Genomic DNA, 15894 nt, shown 5'->3' with positions numbered 1-15894 from the left:
GAGTCGGCTAACGGCTGACGGCTAGCTTGACTGTTTGACGGCTGACGGCCCAGGTTGAGTCGGCTGACGGCCAGATGGCACCTCATATGCCAATGGGTCAAAAATGAGACGCGATTGTCAACAAACAAAGAGAAATGTATGCATTTCATTTCTGCATGAAAAAGAAATAAGTATGATGCGAGGTGGTGGGGTATGAAAATGTTCTAAAATGTTAATACAGATATCGTGGGTGTGGTCAATTTTGTATACTTTTATTTTTTCGAACTTTATATTTTTAATTTCAATAGCATCATGATAATAGTAATGGTTTAGCTTAATGAAAAACATACATGACAAGACAATAAATTCCTATCCTAACAAACGAACAAATTTTGTAAGTAGCTCAATAAATTATTGACAATAACAACCTATAAATGTACACGTATTTCATTCCCTAGAAATCTGATCTGGTCCACTTTCAACCATATCCGATGATCGAAAAAACTACGACGAATATTAAGAAAAACCCTATTTTTACCCCAGAAAATTGGTCGTGGGTAATATTAACTTTCCGGATTAGGATTGGGGTGAACACAATAGGTTGGAAATGCGCAACTAAGTAAACGACTTCTAGCACCAAGGCTACGAGTTCCCACTTGGAAATGTAATGAACACACTGTTGAAGAATTACTGTGCACCCAGTTTTCGTCATTCACTAAACCTCTTGTGAAGTCCAACCATTTCTGAAGTGTTTCGGGTGCTTTTGGGAATCTGAAAAAAATAGAGTAACAAGAAATCTTGGTACAAATTTCAGTTTTTAAAAAAACTTCAGTTAAAAAATTAGAAATTGTTACAACAAACAAATGAATCAAATTACCTGAACATTGATATTCCGGGAGTTACTCCGTAACGTGATTTGCACCCAGGTACGACACATGTTGTGCGGCAAGCGTAGTTCTATAAACAATACATAAGTAATTGAAGACTTGATTGAATTTAAATTAATAAGATATCCGGCAGCTCGTCAATTGCATGGTATCGATTTTACGGACTGATTGGGGAACCCCCTGCTTCCGGTCGGTTCCGGAAGTAGAGGATGTACCTGCTATTTTCAGTTCTCAGCCCGAGTCAGGACTTACTTATGTACTCGTCATGCATGGTTGTCTGTCTGAGTATATTCTGTCGGAGTATACTCAGACAAGTCGGATAAAAATTTAGAACCAGACTAGGTCCCTGACTCGGGCTAAATGAAGTTTATGTACCATATAGATTTCTTGCTCTACTTTGCAACATTCAAATTTACAGGGGAAATCAAGGGGAAATCAAGGGGAAACGTCCAACCCGATTTGAAAATAAATTCTTGTTTTCCTACCTTGCATATGTAAATGCACGCAATTTAGTCATTTCGTAACGAAATTTTCCTTACCTGAGCTGTATTCACTGTCGTGGCGACTTCCGCCAAATTAATTTTTGCCGGGGTGGTATCCGTTGCGGAATTAGGTGGATTTTGAGTGTCATCATCTGGGACATAACCCACCCCTTCGAGCGGATCAGGACCAATGGCCTCCTCCTCCTCATCACTAGAATACTCATAAGTGTTTGGCACGATTTCAAAATTGTCGACAGGCTGCGGGAAGATGTCGCCATCACGTAGAATCCAGACTGATTGAGTTGAGCCATATTCTTCTCTCTTGTCCTCCATTTGAATATCTTGTATTTTAATTCTTTTAGCATGTTCGGTGGTAGGGTCCACTACAATCTTGTTTTCTGCCGCTGGATTTTACAGTACCACCGTTAAAACAAGGTACATGCAACTTCTTAGAAGGCACCACGTGGTATTAATTTTGACTACCAAAATGGTATTGATCCGAAATACGGTGTGGTAATAGCTGGGTATTAAAAAACCATATTGGGAGCAAATTTTCACGCACCGTTGTAATTTTAATACCAAAGCGGCAGCAGTAAGCTGAACACTGATAAACCATGTCAGATTTGTAACAGTGCACCTTTTTTATGAAAAAGCGTTTATTTTTTTTAAGTTTTTTGAAACATACGTTGAAACGTCATTTTGAGCTTAGTGGGCAATTTTTTGTTATTATTCAAATTACCCTACTTGTTGACATACTAAACTACTCACCACTTCGTCTCCCATCGTAGTCAAGCCTGTCATCTAATTTCGTACAATGTTCCGAGATTTGCTCCTTTTTTTCAGTATTTTCTGCGACGAAACCCAAATTAAGGGAAGGGATCGCTGTGACGATCAAATTTGTCCTGAGTGCTGCATTCAACCGGAAATCTGATGGGTGAAAATGTCTCGAGCAAATTTTCGAAACGTCAGGTTCAGGTTCCCAGTTTTTCTCGTTTCTCGCCACCCGGATAAACTCAACCCACTTGTGTCGCACGTTGGCATGCATTGGTCTTTTGGGAAAACTGAAAATTGAATTAATAAAGTCGAAGTTTATTAATCACCACAAACCTAAAATGAATTGAAATTGTGTATCTTTACAAATGATAAGTTATGTCGGGTGCTTGGCGATCATGGTACGAACACGTGGGCACGCAGCATGGTTGAAACCTATAAAAAATATGTAAGAATGTAATAATCCATGTTTGCTGTAGAAAACATATGCAAAAATTACATTGCCTCTGCATGCAAATTGTTTTTTAGACATACAACAATTGTCAACTGTTGGCAAAAAAAAATTTGGTTCATAAAACTTGAATTTTGACTGTTACCGAGATTTTGCATCATTCGAATTTCTTGCACGAAGTGCAAGTAATGAGCATCATCTAGCGAACAATGGATTAACGGTGAACCGCATATGAATTTCTTGCAGTTTTTGCAACTTCCATTTATTGCTAAAGGGGCCGTGCATAAATTATGTAATGCGATACGGGGGTCCTCAGAGTTGCGTTACAAGGTGTGAAAAGGGGGGTCCAAGGCTCCAATTATATCGTGCCTACATATGCGAGTGGAGTGACACATGTTAAATGGAGGTCTACAAATTCGCGATTTTTTCCTGACATAATTTATGGATGTCCCTTTGGCAGTTAAAATGTTTTAAGTATGTTAATATTCACGTTAACATTGTAAGGTTGGCAATTTTTAAATTTTAGCAAAATTAGTTCGGTACCCTATTAAGTTAAAACTATATTCACGTTGATATATTTACATATCACGGACACGGACGCCTTTCGAACAGTGCGTTATTAATTTAAAACATATGTATTCTTAAATGAATGTAATGCTTGAAAAAAATCACCAACCTTCTGCAATCCCTTAATTTTTTACACTTCCATTCCAAACTTCCAGCTTGCATTTTTAACTTTCATGCTGTTTGTAATACTGCGGATTAAAAAAATAAATGAGTAACTAAGAGAATGTTTTAATAGATAAATATTTGACATCTGTGTAATTACCTACTTACGTAATAATCGTTTATTGGCATCATAAAAATATTTACCTGCTTTGATTGCACTTCGGACTAATTGGGTATCAATTTAAGTATGTAGGAAAGCAATAACAAATATTCAAATTTTTACATGAAAAATAAAAATTGTGATTATGTACGTATTTATACCGTTTAAATTGACAAGATCCACCCACGAACTAAATCAAATACTTATTTAAATCCAGCTTTAGAGCAGATATTTGTATATATTTTATTTCTATGCAAAAATTTATTATTTGCTTTTTTTATAGGAAAATGATAGTACTTTATTAAATATTTTATTTCTTTTATTTGTGAGGGAGCAGATGTTCAGTGAAATTGTATATTTCGCTCTTCACGTTTTCATGGTGAGATCGAATTGCGCAAGAAAACTGAATGCACATCATAGAGTTTTATTAATATAAGGATGCACATGCACTACGATATTTTCATGAAGTTTCATGCAACGTAAATATATACACAGGGTGGTTTAATTAAATGTCAGATTACAATGGAAAATTTTTCAATGGGAAACATTCGTAAATTTCCATTAGTTACGGATTTGGGATTGAGATTTTTATCAAAACTCATGGAACAGTGACGACAAAATTATTAAAATATTGAATTTCAGAGGCAAAATTTCGGTAATTAATGGAGATTTGCGAATTTTTCCCATTGAAAAATTTTCCACTGTAACCTGACATTTAAACCACCATGTACTTCGAATTGTTCAGTTTTTGGAATTACAAAAGTTTCATTAAACTTTTTATTAGGTGTTTTATCAGCTTGCATTATTTTGGACGCATACATACAATACATCTATATTTTTGTATGTACACTATTAAAAGGGTGGTGAAGTCTCATACACATGTTTATACTTCGTGGTGGTATTTATTTGGTAATATGTTCTCCCAGGATTGGTAATTCTGGGTGCCGACGTCATCTTTCTCAGATTTCCGTCCGTAAAGCGTCTGAAAGCATTCTTCGTTAGCTGCGCTGCGGCCTCTTAACACCAACACGTTCTCCAATATATTTATATTATACAAATTAAATACATATGTGCATGCATATTTCAATATCTACATATATGTTTTCTTATCCTCTATTTATGTGTGGATTGTGTCATTTTTTAACTCGTGCTGAGCATAGGTTCGTCGAAGACGAAGTACCAAAAATTCGGTTTTTTGTCTAATCTTAAAATTTCAACTTTACATATGTATGTACATAAGTAATTATCAACCCTTATTCTAACAACATTCTTTTAAAATGTTCACTCTTGAAAATCCACACCAACAACCTCCCAACCTTCCAACAATGAATTAAAACCTTAAAAAATCCTCGGCTCAGCTCAACAATGAAAATCATAGAAGCGAACAGTATTGCAAACCCCCAAAACATGAAAAATGTCGACAAATTTTCCAGACGGATAACATCCGAAAAGTGATCCTCTACCCCAATTTTCTGAACACCGATAGCCTGGACAATTTTAATAAAATTGTACCATATTTCCTCCCACATGTTCAAAATTCCAGATTCATACAGTAAAGTGTGCAGTCTGATTACTACCTCTTTATGTGGTACATAGAAAAACCAGTAAAAATGAAGCCGATCACCAACTCGTAGAACGTGACATTTATGCCGTTTCTTCACAAGTCTAACGAATAATTCTATTTCCTCAGAAAGTAATACTACTTCTGGTTCCTTGCGTGCACTAAGGTAACATTGAAACCTGTCTTCGTTGCTGAGCATATTTACCATAGTATCTTTCCCACGCTGAGTTTTATAAAAATTTGCTAATAAATTTAAACTAGTGTAGATGAAAGAGTCATTTAGTTTGTTGGAAACCCCACCTTTTTTAAATTCCTCTATTATTCCTTCTTCCTTCCAAATCATGTCTTTGTCATAAGACTCGATATCATAATTAATTACGTACCCATTCCTAACTAATTCCCCAACGTCTTGGAATTTATGCGGTGCAATGGGCGCTAGCAGTTTTCCCGTTATTATGGATTCATACAAACAAGGAATTAATTGACTTAGCAGGCCAAACAGACAGAAACGCTGGGTATACTCTTGAACCCCGTTGCGAATTAGGATCGAAGTTAAAACATAAATTTGATACGCATACGCTCTAGCAACTTCTCTGACTGAAGTTATTTTTAAATTAAAACTGTTTAGTGCAATTAGTAGGACCATTAAAATAAGCAAAATCCACATGAGCTGATCAAATGGAGAAAGCCATACGTCAATAGATGCATTTTCAGTGCCAAATATGTCATATTTTTTGCAGTAAATTATTCCAGGACGGGTTTGTCTTCCTACTGCTAATGCAGCTACGTCATCTGTACTATATTTAACCACGAATCGCTTTTCTGCCACAAACTTTGGAAGATAATCACCATCTCGACCAGGTTGTTGATTCCCCCAAGAAGTAAGCGTTAAGTTGAAGTAACCCTCCATAAATAAATACTCGATTTCTTCGTTCTGGCAAAATCTTTGCTGTGCGGCAATATTTTTTCCGCTGTATGTACTCATTCTGGAACATGTTTTGCTAAACATATTATTCCCCTGGAATGGATAGCCGACTTTCATCCGTGAAAAATCGCGATGTTTAGGCTGGATCAGGCTGCCCCAAACATCTGAAATTTGATGATATCTGTCCGTAGTTTTAGAGTATTCCAACGTGACCCAATCCCAAATATGGACGAAGATCTGGGTTCCCATGGTCACCCAAATTCTAGGATTTTCTGCTGGTGGGTTGAAGTCAGTGACGACTACAATTGTAGTACTCGTAGACCAGGAGTAATGCTCGAGAAGAAAATTGTATTCATAGCTTGGATTGAGGATGAAGTATTGCTCGAAAATGAAGACATAGGTGCACGGCTTGGAAAATCTATTTGAAAATTTCCTGCTAATCGGCTGTTTCTCGTCGAGACGACTTTTCATGTAAAAAGTCCAACTGAGTCCAAGGTTTGAGGTGGATGATTGAGTCGTAATCCAATTGAAGGCTAAATGGCTCACTGCATTTACTGTTGTCAGGATGAGTTTGCATTCGAAATTAGCATCTTGTGGAGTTTTGAGTGTGCTAAGCTCTTCATCCGGTAAACGAGGGTCATTCGACTTTACAGGATGTGAAATTTTCAAGTTGCAATTTAGAACACATCCTGCCTCTCCTGTAGGACATTTCTCTCTTCGACAAATCGAAGTGCATCCTTCCCTGCCACATTCTTCACTGGTGTAGCACCAATCGCCACTGTTGCCCATGCAGTATGTGCATTTTGGACCAAAACCACAATTCGCACTACCTCGAGGAGTGTAGTAATCATGCGAACAATCCGGGACGCAATCAAGTTGATGATCCTTGCAAGTTATATTTACACAGGTATTCATCTCCAAGCATTGATCTCCGGTGCTGCAATTAATTCCAGTGTAACACCAAAGACCACCGTTTCCTTTGCAGTATCGCCAACATCGTCCCGAAGGTTTCCATCCAGCTGCGCAGCCAGAACTTCCGTGTGGGGAGTATTGAATTGTGGGGAATATATTTATGAAGAAAATTAAGAGAAATACAACTGTTCGAAATACCATTTTAAATTTTTGATGGAAATTTTGAGGAGATGAATTTACTGGAGGAATGTTGTTTATGCAACCGATTAACTTAAGCTGGCTAGGGAATTGACGTCAGAGTCAAAAGCTTTCAATTACTTAGGAGATTACATAGCTACATATATAGGGTGTACCACAAATAAAGCGAAAGACTCAAAATTCTCGCCTCAACGCATTACAGATTCGTCAGGGTATGCTACCCCGGGTTTTGGGGGTATTTGGGTTTTAGTGGGTTTTGGGGTAGCAAATTTGAGCAATACCCAAGGGGTAGTTGGGGTTTTCAAATTTTACAAAGTATGATAATGGATTTACTAACAATTCCACAATTTTATAAGTTACTAAAATAAAATTAATAAGCAGGTTTGTTGCGAAATTGCTGAAAAAGCTGATTCTCTTCATAACTAATTAACACATGAGAGTCATGAGGCACTGACTCATTTTACCCCCAAAACTCCGACTACCTGCAAAACCCAGGTAAAATGCCTAGGTATGGGTTTTCAATAGCAAAACCACGGGGTTTTCCTTACCCAGAGCTTAGTCCCTTCGCTATCCACTTCAAATACTGTCAGTTACCGATCTACAAACCAATCTCTTGTAACCTTGGGTATTTATCTGTAACGACAGTCATATCTGTTAATAATCCTGAATCTTGCCCACTATACTTGTGGAACAACCTATGTATACATAAATATTTAAATATGTATTACATATATATGTCCACGAGCAGCACGAACCGACACGAGTATATAAGCCCATCCTTCCAATCTAATTATTTCAGAGGGAACTTCATTATCCTAATGGGCTAACCATTCATTTGACCCATATGCATGTAAGAATACGATAAATTTTTCTCTTATCGCCAAGTGACTAGAATAAGTTGGGTTTTTATTTTGATGTCTTATAAGTTGTATAATTACGTATACAATTTTCAAGCGACGATTTTGAAGCTGTGAAAAACTTGATTCGTAAGGTTTTCACTTTCACGGCGATTGCTGCTAAATTTTGATATTTTAACAAAAATTCTTTATATCCCCTGGAAGCCAATATAATTATGTTAACAAAAATACAACTGAAAAATAGCAATCTACTCAAACTGCGCAGTATACATAGATACTTTCACATTACACAGTTCCACTTAACAACGATCATATGATATGGACATATCTTTGGTTTGAGTGCCTTGCAGTTCACAGTGAGCGTTTCATAGTCATGTTTTTCATAGTTTTTGTTTCATAGTACATGCGTTTCATAGTTGTTTTTTTACATCGTCATTTGTCAGTGTTCATAGTCATGCACTACATAGTCAATTTTTTACATAGTGGAAATGTTACATAGTGGGAATGTTACATAGGATATGTTTAAAATAGTCACAATCTTTCATAGCCCCTTAATATTTCGAAGTCATTAATTGAGCATTTCATAAATCAATTTAGAGTAACGGAGGCTTCCGGATCATTTTTGATCCAATCGAAGCATCTTCATCGTATGTTGTAAAGGTCTAATAACTCTTTATTGATCAGATCCACTCCTGCCTGGTACCGAGAAAACTTAAAACTTAGAAGTAGAAATTCTTGACTGGCCGGGGTTGGGCAAACTTATCATAAATTGCTTTACTTTCGTAGGAACTTGTACCATACCGTGCTCCAAGCCCGGTGTGTTGAATGCATTATAACTTAACAATAAATTTTAAATATTGATATACACATGTTTCAATATTTCTCATATTCAAAAGTTGAAACGAAATTATGATGGAGTCAGTAAGAGAGAACTTGTATTTTTCTCATAAGAAAAGCAGATTCGTCAAAGCTTCGTCAAAATGGAAGCGAGACTACTGGCGTTATTCTAATTGTACGTAAGCAAATAGGTGTTAACAAAATTTGCGCCTAAAGCCAACCGATTTTTCAACAACGGTTTCGAAATAACAAGCAGGTTAAAATGTTTTACTAAACTTATCACCATTTAATTATTGAATAAGCCAATTTGAAAACAAGCGATCTGTCAACCCTCAGTTGAAGTCGACATACACATTTGCGTGACGCAAATTGCGTCAGAAGAAGAGAAAACGCGTAGTAAATTTGAAAGATGGAAAATTTGACCATTTTACAGCCTATTTTTTTCTCCCCGGCTGATGCACCAAGCTTGAGCATTGCAAGATTGATTTTTTTAAGATTTTATACTACTTAATTTTTTGCCCGAGGACGCTAATTTAATCAAAATCGAGGAGCATTCGCTGGGATACCTCCATTCTGAATTTTGTCATTCTGGAAATTTGTAAGGAAATGTGCCCCGGTATTGATAGCAATAATTATATTCAATACCAACTTTTTATGTAATCTGCAAGGAATATTTAAGTTTTTTGAATTTTGCCCAAATCTGCGAAAATTTGAATTTTATCCTTCCGACGCGAGTACATACATATATCGTACAAATATAATGCAAAACTTTTCGGATTCGGCGAAATCCCATCACCAAATAGCATAGAGCATAAATAGATAAGAACTGCAGAATTTTGTTTGCAAAATTTCTCAATGTTAATGTTTTAAGTGCTACATACAGCCGGTATACAAAAGTATTGGTTATTTGCATATTTGTAATTTGCGAATGATCCCGTGCACTTAGAGCTTCGAAACTCTGCACGCAGTTATATAAACTAATTGGTGAATAATCGCTCGTCGCCGATTTTTAAAGTCGTCGACAGGTCAAAGGTCAGAATTTTTTTAGCACTTAAAAATGAGAGGCCAAAAACAAAAGTCCATGGATAATTTTTTTTTGAGTTTCTAATATTTTTTATTGGAAACGGCAAGGTCTTACGAAGAAAATGAGCTATCGTACGACCGTGTACGATTTTTTTGACGCCCACAGGAATTTTTCGCCAAAAAAGTTTTTGAGGCCTAAAATCGCTACCGCGGCGAAATTTAAAGAATTGACATATAAAAAAGCATATATGCACTTTCTATATGTTTTTGTATATTTCAATTCTTTAAATTTCGCCGCGGTCGCGATTTTAGGCCTCAAAAACGTTTTTGGCGAAAAATTCCTGTGGGCGTCAAAAAAATCGTACACGGTCGTACGATAGCTCATTTTCTTCGTAAGACCTTGCAGTTTCCAATAAAAAATATTAGAAACTCAAAAAAAAAATTATCCATGGACTTTTGTTTTTGGCGTCTCATTTTTAAGTGCTAAAAAAATTCTGACCTTTGACCTGTCGACGACTTTAAAAATCGGCGACGAGCGATTAGTCGCCAATTAGTTTATGCAATTGCGTGCAGAGTTCCGAAGCTCTAAGTGCACGGAATCATTCCAAAATTACAAATATGCAAATAACCAATTTCTTTTGTATATCGGGTATACAGATAATAATTAACTAGAGGATAGAATTCCCGTATTAACCTGAACTCCTAAAATGAAGTACAGAATAAATCCAATTGGACAGGACTAAGAACAGGGAAGAATAAAATTTGCATGCATAAATTTAAATACTGTTGTTTGCGTTCCGTACATTTAGCCTATTTAAGTATTCTGCACTTATGATGTACATATCACCATTTATTTAACAATTAAAGACTTTTTTAGTCTTATCTTATATCCTGCTCCACTTGACCTATCGCGTCTCGTTCTGCTTGGTTTGCTGAAGTTCTTCCAGTCCTGTCCAGATTGGGTAGGTGGCGAAATACTGCACAAATTAATTTAAATCTGTTTTGCTTGGAAAATCTTAAATTATTTTCATTAGTTAAGATTTATGCACCTGCATTCTAAAATACATAATCATCTTGCATGGATTTGTCCAGCTCAAGGAGCACCAGTTGATTTCCCGTGCGTCGAATAAGAGCCATGTCTCTAAAGTAAATTACCCATCCATAAATTCATATTTACATATTTCTAAACTTAATCCAGAAAATAATGCCCAGGATTTCCTAGGAATGGTGAGTTTCATGAGAGAAAAATAATTGGTCAAATTAATTTGATTCGTACAGAAAATATGCAATAACTCAAAATAATCAATGTATTTTCTACTTTGATAACCTGTCATAAAAATTATGTAAATATATGCAGATACATATGCGTACCCGACTGACAACCATATTTTGATCAGATTCTGAACTTCAATCCAAAAAAAGAGATGTAAAAAGTTGTCAAAATATTTGTACCAGGAGGCTTTAAAATTTGACGATTGTATTTTGAAGTGTGATATTTGAAAAAAAAAATACTATTATTGTATACGAATATCAGGAAATAATTAGATTTAAAAAGGCAGGGCCATCACATCGGTCTTAATCTGATTAAATCTCACCTGTTGTAACTACTTCCTTGAAGACGAATTGAGAAGTTTCTTCGGGTGAAGGGTCTTTGGATTTCAGGCCAGCGTCGGATCAATTTAAAGTGTAAATCTGATTTTAGAAAATTGAAATTTCAAATTGCAAAATTTCTTAGAATATGTTTTCCAAAAATAATGGAATACAACAGTGACTCTGTGCTGACTGACTAAGAGTCAAATCTGATCTAAATACGTTTGGAAGTTGGGTGGGGCAGAATCTGCCACGTATGTATGTACATACGTTTGTGCAAAAAATGCGTCATCGCATCTTCACCATGACTGGCTAAGGAACTGAGAATGGATAGTTCACCCTTAAAATAAAGGGTCATTCATGAATTTCGTTTAGTATTGAAACCCGAATTATACATACACATGATTACAACTTGTAATTTACAAGTGACACATTTATGTAGATTACATAAATATATATAGTAAAGAGTATATAGTAAAGGAAATAAAATGGCTTATGAAATACCCTCGAAATATGAGACTTTTGTTATTAACTCACATAACTAAATTTATGTATATATGTATGTGCATATGTATATAAGTACATACATACGTACCGTAAATACTCTATTTATAGCCGGGGCTAAAATCCAAAACTGAGGTTCACGGACCCGGCTACAATTAGAGACCGGCTATAATTAGAGACCCGGCTAAATTTTATTCCGCCCAAAATTTTAGATGTTACAAAATCATGCTGACTCAACTTGAGTTTTCTTATTTAGCAAGATTTTCATCAGCAACCCATTCACTTTAAATCCACATCTTTAAACGAGGTTTAGCAGTTTTTTAAAAATTTTCTGTCATGATTATATCCATTATTAACATGAAATTCATAGGCAAAAATTAGTAGTCCAATGTATTCGTTTATTAGCATAAGGGGCAACATTTTCCTTGAATTAGCTATGAACGGGGACAGAGCGGACAAGATAGGCCATAATTAGAGACCTGGCTATAATTGGGGACCCGGCTATAATTAGAGACCCGGCTAAAATTTTGAAATCTTGGTCTTTGGACCCGGCTATATTTGGAGACCGGCTATAATTAGAATAGGGCTATAAATAGAGGTTTTACGGTATGTACATATGTGCATAAGTGTTGCTACAGAAAAATATTATTACCTATGTGACTTAAAGATCGGTCACGATGGTATCGGACTGACGAAATAAAATGCTCAGAACTTTTTACACAGTTAATGCAATTTCAAAAAAGTTGCATATGTTTACTACCAAAGGGTCTGGATTGCCATACAGTTCAAATTTTAATGATTCAATTCCGCTGTCTGCTACAGATTGCAGTTTCTTCTTCCGATTTCGCGTAAAATTCAGCCCATAGACTGCACCTACTTTCAAGCTGATTCTCTTCCATCTGGACTTAAATTTAATTAAGGTGTTTGGCGTTTCTGAAAGCTTAGAATATTTGGACTTAGTCAGCGAGCAGAATTTCTCAATTGGTCGCAGTTGAGGAAAATTTGGTGGGTTTCCATTTTTTTGCACAAATTCAACTTTTTCAGATATCGGTACTGCGTGACCTTTTTGGCGTCATGCGACCATGCGAGGTCAGGCCAAAACAAAACTTTATTTTTTTATGATCTTTAGTAATAAAAGATTCCAATCCCCCTTTAATGCATGATTTAAGATAAACCCCCTGGTTTACAGTGCCCTCCAAAATAACGGGATCGAAAACATGACCAATGCTAGACATGCGTTGCCAAATTCTTCATTTTTTTGGGAATTGGTCTTTCTTTTGGACTTTGTCTACATATTTTACTTCACAGGGGCTGGAACTATGGAAAAATGCCTTCCTGGAAGATTTGAAGTGTCAGCTGTGACGTGGGGCTCATCGTCCATGATGACCACTTTTCCCAGAATATTCTTCAACAATTTCGTCCAGCACGCATGAATCCTTTCCTGTTGTGTTGGTTTGTAATTTGGTGCTGTTTTTTTTGCCCTGGCTATAATCCCTGGTTTATGGACTTTGATTTTGCACAGATAGCTTTTTGAAATCTTGACCTTCCTTGTCGTGGCAGCAGTTGCCGTTGATGAATTATTTTTGAAGATTTTTTTTATACGATTTTTGACTTTTGTCGTCGCTAGCTTTACAGGTCGACCAGTGGGGAGTTTGAATTTGAGTTCATTGGATTCCTCGTACTTTTTTATGTAAGAATTGACATTTGAATGAGGAATACCTTCTTGCTAGAAAAATTGCCAAGTGATTTTAGAATCATAGTTTGTTCGATTTTTATGAAACTGAATCACTCTTTTTCTCAACTCTTGCCTTTCAACCCAAGTTTTCTAGTCTTAGCCATGACTCAATAATTGGTGACATATATCGATGGAAAGCTTATACTTTGGTCTATTCAAAAATAATTTTTTCGAAATTTAATTTCGCTGTGTTCCCGCCTAGCGCACCCTTTACGGGGCAGTCCGATACCATCGTGACCGATCTTTATTTAGAATGAGAACATGCTGACAAGGCTAGGGGTTTAAAAACGTCGTATTTAGAACTTGCATACAGTAGAAGTGTCCCAGCGTCTGCCCTCGGACTTTGACTAAATTGGTCTAAAGCCTTCACAAATTTACTTAAATTGATAATTACAAAAGACACGATCTCCGAAAGCGCACGTTTGACAGAAACATTTGCATTCTAAATTCTAAGAGGAGGACACGTACATCAAATTTGGAAAGAGTAAAACTTGTAAATTTTATGGCAGGTTTTCTCCTCTTTTTATGCAAATATTTCCAAAGCGCATAGTTAGCGTGCTTTTCAAGTTTCATATTACTTAAACTTGTAATCGATGGACATTGGTCTAATCAAAATCTGAAAGCATATAGTGGGATACCGTCATTGCTCGTGAGTATAAGAAAATGGATGAGTATTAGGATGACACATTTATGACCGACTAAAATGGGGCCAAATTCTTATAATATACTTTAAAATCACCATTCTCCTCCCGTACTTTTAGATACATGAACACATTTTTCATACATGTGCATAGTTTTTGTTACTGTACAGTACAACACATTAAATTAGCTGTGAATTAAGACATAAAATAACAGTGTCATATTCCCCGGAACAAAAAGTGTACATACTTCCAATATCCAACTATATATGCATATATCATGTCGTCAGCACAGCATAATTTCACTAAGCTATGTATATATTTCAATTTCCTGCCAGTTAAATATGTATGTATTTACATATGTAATAGAAATAAATACATACATACATACATACAAATCTATCTCACCAGTGGATAACTAATATTAAACTTAATCAGTAACCAATCTACTCATAAGTGCGAGTATTCAAAATTTATAATATTTTAATACGTACATAAATTTATTTAACTTTGAGGACAGAATAATAAATATGTAAATGTATATTTAATCCCTTCTTTTGAGACGGACAGATTTATGTATGTATGAAGCTTTTGTTGAAGAAGACTTGACGAAATTCGATACTTTGTTTTTCCAAATTCTTAACATCCTGGGCGATTAAAAATTGTAGATATGGCGAGGGGGATGCACATTAAGCATGCGCATGCGATCAATTTGGACTACAGCGTGGTCACATCATCCTATTTTTCGATTCTGACATATGTAAATACATATGTATATAAAAAATTGTTCCATCCCGACGTGCCACCATCAGAATTCGCATCGAATTCTGATTGAAGTAGGTGCACGCATTCTGATCGAATGTAGGTTTTGTCGCCTAAGTTGTGTTCGATACGAATTCACGGTGCGCCTTCGATACGAATTCGGGATTCGAACTCGTTCAGAATTCGGTAACCGACCGCGATCGGATTCTGTTCGCGTTCTGATTTAGTACTAATTCACGCATCGAAATCGACTCTGATCAGAATCTCTTCCTATTCCACTTTACGATCGAGATCGGAAGTATAACTGACTCAATAACGAATAAATGCAAATACAAATATTTGAATATACAAATTTTATTTTAGCCAAATCTATAATTTTAATGAATGTAGTATAGGAATTAACAGAAATTCAGTCTTAAATGGTAGCATAATGTACTTAAATAAAAAATCATCTGGTAACAATTCTATTTTAGATAGTTCCGACAGTCCACTAGAAAAAAATATATATAGTTCACTACTATCTATCGGATAATATTCTACACATCGTCTATTCATAAATTCTTGACAAGTGTAATGTGTTATTTCACCAACCTGCTCAAAATTACTTACTATAACTATTTTACCTGATTTTAGCATGTAACAATTACCCCCATTCTTACACATATCTTTAGGCGAAAAATTGACTATTTTTGCCTGATTACACATTGTTATATCTTGATGAACAGCTTCCATTTCCATTATCCTTTTTACAACTTGTTCCAAATGAAAATTATGTGAACTCAATAAGATTTTAATTTTTTGCATAAAACTTTCGAAATGAAATGTACTAGCATTATCCAACTGTCCAAATAATAATGCGTCCTCATTAATATGTAATAACCCATGCACATTATAAACGGCAAATTCATTTCCATATATCTTTATGCAATATTTAACAAATTTCTTTAGCAAAT

General features: G+C 35.7%; 1 protein-coding gene and 1 long non-coding RNA gene across 2 annotated transcripts; both read right to left on the bottom strand.

Moving 5' to 3' along the window:
• Positions 1–223: 223 nt before the first annotated feature.
• On the bottom strand, positions 224–3574 carry LOC110854563. Its single transcript, XM_035855323.1, has 7 exons — positions 3561–3574; positions 3444–3464; positions 2486–2554; positions 2117–2409; positions 1406–1752; positions 857–936; positions 224–750 (listed from the first exon to the last, which is right to left on the bottom strand). Exons 4-7 carry the CDS (start codon positions 2391–2393, stop codon positions 543–545), a joined length of 912 nt encoding a protein of 303 aa, XP_035711216.1. The 5' UTR covers positions 2394–2409; positions 2486–2554; positions 3444–3464; positions 3561–3574; the 3' UTR covers positions 224–542.
• Positions 3575–10296: 6722 nt separating this feature from the next.
• LOC118436814 lies at positions 10297–11482 on the bottom strand. Its single transcript, XR_004835717.1, has 3 exons — positions 11308–11482; positions 10762–10853; positions 10297–10689 (listed from the first exon to the last, which is right to left on the bottom strand). It is a non-coding gene; the product is annotated as an uncharacterized LOC118436814 (long non-coding RNA).
• Between the last annotated feature and the right edge of the window lie 4412 nt (positions 11483–15894).

This window comes from Folsomia candida, unplaced genomic scaffold, assembly GCF_002217175.1.
Source record: "Folsomia candida strain VU population unplaced genomic scaffold, ASM221717v1 Fcan01_Sc010, whole genome shotgun sequence".
Classification (NCBI taxonomy): Eukaryota; Metazoa; Arthropoda; class Collembola; order Entomobryomorpha; family Isotomidae; genus Folsomia; species Folsomia candida.
Note: the sequence above shows the minus strand (reverse complement) of the source record. Positions and strands in the feature narration are given on the sequence as shown.